The sequence below is a fragment of the Cygnus atratus genome, chromosome 12 (assembly GCF_013377495.2).
Source record: "Cygnus atratus isolate AKBS03 ecotype Queensland, Australia chromosome 12, CAtr_DNAZoo_HiC_assembly, whole genome shotgun sequence".
NCBI lineage: Eukaryota > Metazoa > Chordata > Aves > Anseriformes > Anatidae > Cygnus > Cygnus atratus.
The window spans coordinates 14,177,557-14,189,882 of record NC_066373.1 but is presented as its reverse complement, the minus strand read 5'-3'; the positions used below and the strand labels follow the sequence as shown (position 1 = coordinate 14,189,882).

General features: G+C 37.2%; 1 protein-coding gene across 6 annotated transcripts in view; it reads right to left on the bottom strand.

Moving 5' to 3' along the window:
* SLC7A6 (solute carrier family 7 member 6) overlaps positions 1-12,326 on the bottom strand; it is a 29,997-nt gene that overhangs the window by 2,492 nt on the left and 15,179 nt on the right. For all 6 annotated transcript variants that reach the window (XM_035543444.2, XM_050713212.1, XM_035543443.2 and 3 more), the window contains 3 exons: positions 2,150-2,253; positions 1,033-1,129; positions 137-286 (listed from right to left, as the gene is read on the bottom strand). In XM_035543444.2, coding sequence (XP_035399337.1) covers positions 137-286; positions 1,033-1,129; positions 2,150-2,253 — 351 coding nt within the window. The remainder of the gene's footprint in view (positions 1-136; positions 287-1,032; positions 1,130-2,149; positions 2,254-12,326) is intronic.

Genomic DNA, 12,326 nt, shown 5'->3' with positions numbered 1-12,326 from the left:
GAAGCCATGTTTTATGTCCTTATCAATTTGTAAGCTTCAGGAATAGCATGCATGGTCCAGATTTCAGATAGTACTTTTTTCTTTTTAATTGTAGGGAAGAAGGATTTTAAAGAATTCTGTATTAAGTAAATTTTACCTTAAGAGGTCTGGGTCGGTCTGGTTCCTTCCAGCGTAGATATAATTGGCCAGCAATAGACAGACCAACAAAAAACCAGTAACTGAAACTGAAGTAATTAATAAGCTTGAAGACATCTTCCACAGCCAGGTAAATAAGGGTCATAGCACACTGTCAGAAAAGAACATGACTGAGATGAACAACAGAATTTTGAAATTTACTGTTTATGCGCCTTTTTTCATTACAGTGACACTATCTTTCACTCCTTGGTGTTAGGCAAAAAGTTATGCCAATCTCAAAATTCACTCTCTCAGAACTCACCCTGATAATAGTAAATCTGAAGTTCTCTCTCATGTTATCAACTAAACAATTATTTCCACTGTAGAGATTTACTGATACTTCCCATGGAGACAGTAGTACAAGCATAATGCTTCTTACAATTTGGCAATAACTAAAGGAAATTATGTCTTACTTAGGTCTTTAACAATTCTTCAACATCCATTAGGGGTTTGTATCAGTATGTAAGTTTATATAATAGCTGGATTTTTACTATTCATAGTGCCACCATACTCATTTTATTTAGCATACAGAAGCCATATACAGATTTTATGAATTGTTTTAGTCTGTATTTAGCTCAGAGGAAACAGAAGTCTGCTAACAGATCTTATACAACAGTAGCCCAATAGAATAATTCAATCATCTTAATTCAGTTTCAACTTTCTTTATTGTTAGGAGTGTAGCAGGTTGTTTTCACAGTTGGGTTTTCATGAATTCAGCCAACGAAACTCTTTGGAGACTGTTCCTATGTTTTAAACAGAATTTCCTCTACTACCTCCTTCCAGCCTCTTTAAAGTTTTCCTTTAAATAATTCATATAGTCACATCTGGACAGCCTAAAAGAAAAGCAAAATAACTTACATTGAAAAGCAGTGCTGGCACAGGTGTGAACCTCTCTATGTGGATCATAGACAACAGATCAGGAAGGTGACCTTCTCGAGATCCTACAAAAAATAGCCTGAAAAAAAACAAATTGCAAATCAGACGTTGAGGCCACAGGTAAGAGAGAATTCATTAAAAAAAATTAAAAAAACCACTACTTGTCAGAATAACTGTTTATATCACTGAATTTTGATCCTTTAAACTAGAACATGGATTCGAGACTTTGTAAAGATATACTTTACTACAACCATTTAAAAGATATATAAGCTTTTAGAAACATACTGTTAACAACTATTCTTTAGAAAACAGTCCTATGGGCAAAATAGAAAACTTCTACAGCAACTGAAATACATTTCTATCATTATAAAAAAAATCTAAAAGCTAGCACTGAAAACATTGCAGCTTTCAATGACAGTTTTCAACAGTTTCAAGTTTTCAACCACAACCAGAAGAAACTGCCATATGCTCAAAGAACAAGTACTTACAATTTTGTTATCAACTGTAACTTGTTCTATATTGCCTAGTTCACCAGATCACGTTCATGTTTGTTCTCAGTAGAGACATTGTGCATACATTCAATGGACAGGAAGCATGGCTGAATAAATCTACTTATAATTTCCAGTAGTCAGGTCCATAATCAATGCTCAGAGGAAAGGTTCTTTACCGTATTCTGATTTTTTTTTTGACTGAAGCTTAATAACAGCAGCTTTTAAAACTTTGTACTTGGAGAAAAAAAGCTTACGATTCACAATTAAGTTCAAACTTAGTTCAAAACAAGAACTTGCTATAATTATTGTATCAACTAAAATGGACGATAACTCAATCCAAACAATCAGAAGGCATGAAGGCTCACCTGACAGACAATGTTCATTTTATCTTCAATTGTACTTTGCATACAGCTAGGACAGTTTTGGGGAAGTAAGGCAGTGTTTAGGGTGAGGTTTATTTAAACAAGGAGGTTTATTTTGATCTGTTATTTTAGTGTGGCTATTTGTTATAGGTTCGGATACAAAAGTGCTTTTGCCACTCTCCTAACAGATGACCATAATACTAACACCTAAGTACACTTATGAACAATTTTTAAACAGGAAGATACCTTGATGATGCTAGAATTGAAGCATTAAGTCCACCGAAACAAGAAAAGGCTACAGCAATGGGAATTGTCCAACTGAAGATGCCAAATACCTCATCAGCAAATGTCTAATGAAAGGAAAAAGAAAAAAACACACATGAAAATAACTGGAAAAAAGCTTATGCAAAACAATGACATCAAAACTTTTGTAGTAAGTTTGCATGGAAAAATTAAAACATAGTGGGGATATGCAGCACAAAGCAGCACACAGCATTTCTAATTATTTATTGATTCTAAACAAGAGCAGGCTTCTAAACCCAAGTGCCTAGACTCACATTTTCTGCTCACAAAATAATTCTCACAAAAGACAAAGTGTTTTTAGAATTTTCTCACCAATCCTATTACATTTCATTACGTATAACATAGTATGTTACACTTGAATTCATAAATATTGACTACAGAGACTAAAGGATAAAAATATGATTACATATCCAAAAAGGAAGTGCCGTAATGCAGATGATAACCACAGCCACTATCACACCCACCATTTATGGACACTACACTAGCAATGTATTTTATTTTCCTTCTTTTCCAATTTCCTAAGCAAATCCTTTTTGCCCGTTAGCTCCACCAGCAGAGCCTCTGGGCTCTAGCCTCACAACACGGCAACTGACAGAGGAAGCGTTTTTTTCAGGCAGTCATTTGCTAGTGTTCCTAGGCAATACTGTACACGTACACCAGCTGTGGCGTGACCTCCCATGACAGAGTTCTGAAAACAAGAAGTCAGGAGCCTCAATGTTTCACAGCAAGGGGTAAGAGTCATTGAATACCATTAATTGTTTAAATATGCAAATGGATAATAATTTGCAAGGTACTGGTCAATTCTGTTCAGCTTCCTGCATAGAAAAAAAATGGACAGACTCTTAGAATACCAAGTAAAATGTTTGAAAAAAATAAATCAAGAAGTTTTAGTACCTGAACACTGACACCTATTCAAAAACCCATCTCAGTCTGAGCATTGTACCTTTTCCAAGTTTCAAGTTAAGCAGAAATCTGCTTGTGCTGCATTCAGAGGATGCTGACAGAAGCCTTCCTGTCCCAATCCTACCTACTAACACTTGTTACTTCTACGATTTCTTTTACTGATGTAAACTAACAGTCACGGTAGCACAAGAATCAGGTCTGCATTAGCACAAAATTGTTATTTATAGAAACAGAAAGTATTACTTGTGTATAAGTGGTATCCAAAGAAACTACAAAAATTTTCTTACAAAGATTTTGTGGGTATTACAATACACAAAATAAACATTTTTCATCTCAACGGCTAGCAATCATCTAAATGTTCTATGGACCTTCCTCTAAATCACTTTCTTAGCTTTCTCTTGCTTCACCATTTTCAAGATAATCAAACATAAAAAGCATCTAAGCTCTTTCAGCTTTCCATAGGTCTGTCTTTTCTACTACAAAATCTTTAAATCAGTTTTCAATACCCTAATATTTTGAACCACCTCCCCCTTGACTTCCCCTTTTAACTACCAGTCTTAATCATAACTTTTATGAACTATGAAGTTCAATCAAAGTGGATTAACATTCAGAGCTGGCCCTTGTTTGTAGAATATAAAGCTGGCCTTAACAGTGGTCAAATTTTGATTTAACTACTCCAGGATGAAGATCACCAAAAGCAGTGCATTATGCTCTATTTTCTGAAATTTCTGTAGGTTCAATAAAGCCTACATGAATTTCAATTGCTTTTTTCAGGAAATGAGTGATTGATTTTTATGACGCAAAACCCTGCATATAGTTTCAATCTTTAAATCATAAAACGTGGAAAATTTTAGTGACAGAATACAAAGCTTGGCTGGTTTCCCGTTCTGGGTTGACAAAGTACTTTGTTCAGCACATCATCCAGGTTAAGGCTCAGTATCCAACTGGGCTTAGCTGTACAACATAATCTATGTTAAAAAGCAGAATTTATTGCATCCTTTTGTGTAAGTTAGTTGAGCCTGAGCAACAGCAGATGGGATTTCCTGATGCTAAGGTACAGAGCAAAAAAGCGTATAATTACTTCAATTACTTCAAACTTACAACCTTGCTAAAAGGTTCAGAGTTAACACATCAACTCTGTTAGTCACCCTGATTCTTACTAAACTGCCTCTTCTAAGCTCTTTCTTTCTACACGTTAGTAAAGGTTCCTGCAAAACGAAGTATCAACACAGGGTGGGGAGAAAAATGCGCACACACAAACACCCACATTAGTTACAAAAATTAATAGGAGAGAAGTATAAAAACTAAACCATGTAAAATTCTGTTTTGTGTTTAAGCAGAATATCAATTTGGCAAAAAAAGAGCATGCCATAAGAAATGTGTTTTATGTACCATGGATGGTCCATTTTCAGTCCATTAAAACTGAAAAAGCAACTAATAATTTACATTATTGTATATAAAAAATTTTTGCTGCCCAAGAATATTTACCAGAACTCACAGTGCTTCTTTAAGATCTTTATCACATCTAAATGCAGCTCTGAGGAAACTCATCACCCAAAGCAGAATACAATTTGCAATGACCCAGGGAAAGAATTATGACTTTTCCAGAAAAAGTAAAAGCGAAGACATGATGAAAGTTCTAGAAGACAACTGTTACAAATTTTAAAAGATGATTTAAGCCTGGAGTGTCTCATTTCCAAAGCCAAACAGCAAGTGAAATTAGACACCAAACTTAAAACTCTCAGAGGATTTCTTTACAAATGCAAAGCTATGATACAGAACTCACTGAACAAGAAGTTAGAGAATTAAGATGTTTAGTAAGGTTTCTTAAACAATAAGCATTTAGATAAGTAATATTAACAGCTCAAAGTTATAGAAGAGAAGGGAAATGTAAGGATTTAATCTTTTGCTGCAAGATGCAAATTAGCTAGCATGTCATTTGGAGAATCTTCTTCCCCATAAGGCAGGTTTGTTTGTTTTCTGTAACCATTTTCCAATTCCTTTTGGAACATCTAATAATGGGCCCGTGTGGAATGCCAGATGTGAAATTAACTCAACGTCCATTTCCATCCTATCACGTATATCTAAGATACGCTAATGTTGTTCCACACATCCTGAAAAACAGAAATAGTCACATGAGCAGTAAAATACAGAAAGAGTTAAGGCAAAGCCATGGTATCACTTCCACAAATTACATACAGATGAAGATGTTATAAATTCAATGTATTCTGGATGCAGGCTTGTGACTCTAAGATGTGTAAAGCTACTGATCCTGCTCAAAGACTAAATAATTCATTTTCCTAGATCTGTACCGCTCAGCCCTTTGAAAGACAGAGTAACCTAGTAAGAGCCTTTACCAAACACTGTCATTTCTGGTGTACTTTCTAATGCTGTAGTCAGGATTCCTGAGAGAGCAAAGGGTGCTGCATTAACTTCAAGAGTTTAACTTTACCCTAGGTAAGATACAGCATAAGAGTATTTTAATTTGGAATGATCTATTAAGTTCAGCTTGGTAGACCTGTCTGCAAAATGATCTTTCAGCAAAACAAAGTTAACAGTTGAAAGGTACCTGAAGTTCAGTTAAACTTTCTAGTGACATTACCTAGCTTCATATGACAAGTATTGACCCAAAGCCTTTGTGCAAGTGTTTTCTGACAGGGTTTCACCCTCGCTTCCGAAGTAAAAAATAAAAAATCAGCCAGGTTCTTGTATTACTATTAAGACAAAAAACACACTTTTATCCTTCAGAGTACATATTAGTAAATCCTCCAAAACTCTCATTTTGACAGATGTCAAGAAATGTCTTCTCCAAGGCTATGCTGTAATATTTCTTTTGCAGGAAGTGTTACTGAAGTGTAAGTAAAAGTGGCCACAATAAGCATTCAAGTGTGCATGTGTCAGAGGGTTATCTAGCATAAGAAAGAAGGGCAGAGGAAAAATACAAAAAGCAAGTCAAGTTATCAGGCATATATCTCGTGCACTGTACCAAGAGAAAATAAAAGGGGAGGGAGAAGAGTTAGTGGCTGCCTTCTGCTCAAAGTGTAATTGTACAACCACGAATCCTCCACAAACAATCTAGACCTGGGCTCTGACCTGAGCACCTGACCAATTCCACTTTAACTACCACTACTTCTGGGAGCAGTGAAGTGCATTTATAAAAACAAATGAGCTGGCAACAGGGGAAAGAATGGAGCATTTGCAGGGGTATGCGGAGGATGACAGAGGAGCCTACCTGGAGGCAGCTATAGCAGAAGCATTTAGTCCACCATAACAGGAGAAAGCCACCACTAGGGGGATGGATTTCTTCTCAGGTTTCTTCTGAGAAAGTCTAAAGAGCAAGAAGGATTAAGAGATTAAATTGTCATCTCTGCTATAGTCTGTCAAGTCCTGTAGTCCAGACTTGAACTACAACTGCTTCTAATAGCTAGGAAACAGTAAAAGAATTCAGTGGCTTACACAGCACTTGCAATTTTAAGTCCTTTTATGCCCTCCCATCCACTGGACATGTAAGATATACATATATACACGCACACTGTAGAAAGACATGCATGCACCTGGAATCATTTCCCTCCATTCTGATTTATTTCCAAACCATCAATGGGGAATAGTTACGGAAGAAGTCAGGAGCTTCCAGCCTTGCACTTCTCAGCTGAACTGCCCTCCTTTCTCCACAACTAAATGTTACATTACTCCCAGAAGAAGGATCAAAAACTGAATTACAGCTTTGTTTCAAGACATGAATGACTAATTTAACTACATTTTTGTTTTTGTCCTGGCTTAGTTTGATCTCATGATCACCAGCTGGTACTTTGTGAATATTTGTAAGAACACTTTTTGCTCTTTTAAATGTCCAGGCAACAGTTCTGTATGAATACGTTGAACTAAAGGCAGCAGGAATTATCCCACATGAAGAGCTGCCACAATAAAATACACAGGATACATCTCACACCGAGTAATTCAGGCATACCAGACAATTAGAAAGACCCACATTTATTTTAGGAACCACAAGATGAGAACTCTTTCATCACACTTGCTGCACATAAAAAGTGCACGTAGAGGCACATGAAAAATGCCAGACTACACTGAGAGCATATGGAGCTGCAAGCAATGCTGGCAAAGCAGAAAACCAGTATTGATCAGATGCATAAATGCAAAGAGAAAGTACTGTAATGTGAGCCATAAACTTATACAAAGCTACGCCCAAGATTAGGATGTATTTCGATTAGGAAGGCTTAAAAGTCATCCACAGAGCCTCTTTAAATAGCTCATTTCAAGATCCTATCACACAAGTGAGCTTTTCCAGGTTCAGTTCTACAACATTCTTATCCTGAAGGACATATAAAGAGGTAAAGAGATTATGATATGAGAGCAATCTCACTAGTATTTAGGAAGTGGAATTAATTTCTCTCAAGTTAAAGTATAAATACATTCCTACATAACAAGAAGATCTGTCAGTCTGAACTACAGCCTGTTTTCTCTCTCTTTTTTTTTTTTTTTTTCCTTTAAGCTTCTCAGGCCTTTAAGGAGCTACTTCCTAAAGGAAACAAAGACAGTAGGATTTATGGCAATCATGGAGATGCACAAGCAAAAAAGCCACTGAGTACATGAAGTTTCTTCCACTGCCACAGATCCCATTTGTCAAGCTACTGTATGACGTCTGTTCAGTTTGACCAAATAAGTTTTAATGTCACATATATTAAAGACTGAGAGAGGGTGAGACTGAGAGAGGGTGGACATCAACTGGAAACAGAGCCAGAAAACTGTAAAGGCGAAATAGAAAGCAGTGTAAGAAAACTGTTCAGGTCTCCTGTAGTTCTTGTTTCATCTGCCATTCTATTGATTGATTTACTCAAACAGGCAAAATGATCTCCTTGTATTATTGGCAATGCCTTTTCTTACAGGGAGAAAAGTGTACTAGTGCAGTGCAAAGTCTAACATGAATTCTCTCCATCTTCAGGTCACTCAATCCAATCATATGGTAGCAGAAACCATCACTATTCATTGCATTAATACATCACGTGTACTGGATGTATAAACACGTCTCTTCTGCATGGCCCACGTTAAGAATACCCCTGCCAGCTCCAACAGTAGAAATTTAGTTTGTGTCTTCATGGTAGTGCTGAAGATACTTGACCTAAACCTACTCTGGTGTTCATCCCGTTCTGAGCCCTTTTTGTTTGTGCATTTGTTTACTAGCTAGCTGTAGAATAAGGTTTCAACATTTTCCAGACAAAGTCCCTTGCCTTTCCCGTATTGAAAATATTATGCAGCACTCTTCCAAGTTCTGGCTCAACTTTCCAGCTTGACCTCCAAAGCCAGAGAACTTGTACCACACTTGGCAGCAAAGATGCTGCATTGGTAGTGAATTACGGCTAGCTCCAAGAAAAGAAGGCAAATGAATTGTACTAAACAGCCCTTGTCCAAAAGCACCTGCCTGTCTCTAACAAAGAGTTTGTCCATTTTAAAGTACAGAACGTACATTTCATCCAAAGGAACCCTGCTGGGAGGTGCCAGTGCAGCTAGAGAAGGTAGATGTGACACCAACAGGCAAAGACAAGCAGATTTCCCTCTTCAGGAAAGAAGCCAGTGACTAGCCAACAAAGAATGACAAGCAATATCCAAAGGTCTAAGAGTAACTTAAGAATTTTTGGCTGAATACAGTTAGAAGTAAAGTGTTTCATAATTTGTTCAATTATATACAAAAGAAGCATAAAACAGCTAAGACACACAGACTCCCGCATTCTTATATCACTGGAGGGCAGAGCATGCCTAACCAGAGCAAGGCTCTTCTAGAATATGAGTACCCCTGGGTAAATTGGATTCATCAATGCTGGACTCGTAAGATGAAATTCAAAGCTGCTGAAGCGGTCATCTTTATCCCAAATCTACAGACAAAGCTGTACAGCTCCAGGAAAGACGACAGCCAGCTGTGGAGGGCAACCAACTGCTTGCTTCCATCACAAAGCATTTTTAGCTCTTCTGAGCAAAAGTAAGCTGCCAAGTATTACCCATTGAATGATTTCAACCAACTAGACAAAAAAAAAAAAGAGACATGACCACACACAGGAGGCAGGTAACAAGCTATGCATTAACAGCTAGTATGCTCTTTCCTGCTGGAAGACAAAGTAACCAAAAAAGATCAAGCTGGCTTGTGGAGTCAGCTGCCCTCTTCACAAACACAAGGGCACTCTCAGGTGCAAAAATAGTTGTTCAGGGACAGTGGAAGTTGAAAAAATATTTATTTTTTTTTGTAAAGTGTTGGTGCTACACGGTAACTGCTTCACACCCATAAAAACTTAACAGCAAGGGTTGCAACGGTTTGCACACAGAAGTAAAAGAGCCATGAGAACTGTAAAACACTGAAGGAATCTATGGGAAAGGAAGTGAGTTTTACATGATCAGCCAATGACTGAAGAGCATTTATAGAACTTCTAAGCTAGCTGTTGCTGCATTACTTCAACTAGTTCAACAAAAAAGCACTTAAGAAACTGAGTTTCTTAGTCCTGACAGTGGGGTTATACAAGAAGTGAAGCTAATACTGAACTGAAGGAAGGACATCAGCACTTCGTTTCACATAAGCCCTTGTTGAGATATCTTTCACCTTTCAGCCACTAAGAAAAACAGTATGCGAGGTGATGTGCAAAAATACACTACTGCTAATATTTCTTTTACTTACAACTTTTCCTCTCCTCACTTGGAAATGGCATGCTGCCCTCCCCAGCCCCTCTTTCCAGCTCAAAGCTACTTGCCTGAAATGAACAGGAGAAAGCCACTCCTTCCCAAAATAGACACCGACAGAGATTAAATTTAGCTGCTGCTTTAGTACACAAAAGGCTCTGAGATGCAGCAACGTTACTGCTTTGTTTCCTTAAAAATTCATTATTGTGATTTTCATCTTCTAAGAAATCAATAAGGAAACTACAGCAGTCCCTATCACAAATCGCATGTAGAATATGTGAGCAGACCAAAGCAGCTCATTTCCATCACGTTAGTTTTTGGGCTGGCTTAATTCTTGTCTCTTCTTCATTCAGATGCTGACCACAGTCTTGTGGTTGAAGTCTTGCAAAGGATTCCACTGAGGATAAAATTCTCTTCCACCCCTCAGAGAAACTTCTCTTTACCATGAAGATTTTTCAATTTCTGCATTATAGGAGGGTTTTCACATTCAGACTATTACAATCACTACCTTTTTTTCTTCTCTATTTACTAGAAAACTATAGATGCATTACACGAGTGTTTTCAATTGGACCGTAAGTGCACTTGTGCAGCAACTCTCCTAGTTACTGCCACTTACTGCTTTATGGTTCATGCTGTTCAGCAATCTCAGAGCTAAGGGGAAGTTCCCTTTTAGAATAGGCTAAATTGGAAGGTACGCTCCAAGAGCATACCTACTGTATTTGTCTACTATGTATATATATGTGTATTATATATAATGTGCATGTCAGATCATCAGCATCAAGTGTTGTACTCTACCACAGTCCTTCCAGAGATCCATGTTAATTGCTAACATATTAGTAGATCAAGCTTAAAGTTGGTTTCATAAAACTCGGCAATTAAATTCTTATCAGCAACAAGAAGGATTTTTTAATGAGTCATGTGTTAAGTAATAATCTTCAGCTGAACTTTCACCTTTTCATCCTAAAATGGATATAAGCAGTGGCACTCAGCAAAATGTTGTCTGACAGCTGATGTCTCGGCAAAAACACCCTTACAGAGAATGTTAGTTAAACTTTTAAGTACAAGTTTTTGACAATCCTGAAATCTAGTGAAAAAGCACAATGTTAGACTTCTAAAGTTGATCATTAAGTTCCATTAAAACTAAAACAAGACATAAATCCCCTAAAAACCCTGGGAATCTCAAGCATTTTCTCATTCACATCCTGGTCAGCCAGTACTACTGCAAGCAGTTAGATTGTCTGAAGATTTATATCACAGCTAGGCCTTCCTTTACATCCCATTTGAGAGAGAAAGACCTGATCTGTCCAGTTCTGCATGTTGCAGTTTCATGTAAAATTACAAAGAAATGTATACACACACAAATAAATACATACTCACTTTCAATCCAGAACCATGTCAAATAACTAAGTGAAGTATAGACAAAATCATACAAGATTTGGCTTGGGTTTCACCTGTATAGTATGGTTCAGGCATCCCTGATCCCTTCTTTATCCAGCTACCCATGCCCACTGCAGTGCAACACATGCTGCAGTACATGCTGCAGTACCACCACAAAGACTAGACAGGGCCCAGAGTGAATCATTCCCCCCAAATCCCAAGGTGGACCAGTCTGCCTGATCCCCTTCACCAAATGGCCATGTGCACCTGTGATGAGAACAGCCAGGAGCTGTGGAGTAGGCACAGTGTACTCCTGGGGGATAGGCTGGACTGGAGAATTTCACTGCTGTCAAAGGAAAGTATTTTCCAAGCATGCTAGAAAAAACAATAGTGTATTGCTTTCCAGAAGTCAAGACGGAAAACGGACTTTGTATTGGCTTTTAGTTTTGTCTGGACAAGAATTAAAAATACCACTGTGAGTCATTTCAAGGTAATACACATGGGATACCATAGCCTACAACAGAAATACATATTCCTGGAGACCCCACTGCATATGCTGATTCAAAATTAAAATATTTTCCATCCTTGTCTTCTTGTGTTTCATTCTGAAGTGTTTTATCAAGCTTTCAACAACACATTATGACAACTTTGCATTTCCATATTTCAGCTAAAAAGAGGCCAAGAATTAAAATGTATTTACTTTCAATACACTTTGAAATAAACGTCTGCATAATTACTTTTGAAATAACAAGTTACAGCTCACATTTACCATACACTATTTTGAAAGCTTACATTGAATACAAATATTTATCTAGTTTGAAAGAAAGTCAAGTAAGTGTTCTTGCTGATTCACCTGCCTAAATACTTGAAAAAAGACTTCCTTGATTGGCTAAGCCAGTTTTTATCATAGCAAACCTTTGTTGGAACAGAATGCAGATTTCCTTCATTTTGATGTATTTAACTCTCTCTGTTCATTGCTTAGTTTCTTGAACTTTAGAAGCCAAATGGAAATCTAAAGGGGAGGAAAGCTACTTCTTTTCCTCCAATTTAAATAACCAGAAAAGAAGAAGAGATTTTGTCTCTCAAATCTAAAGGATACAGTAATCAGAATCATCCAATTAATTCACTAACTATAGGAAAAAAAAAAGGCACAAAAACCACA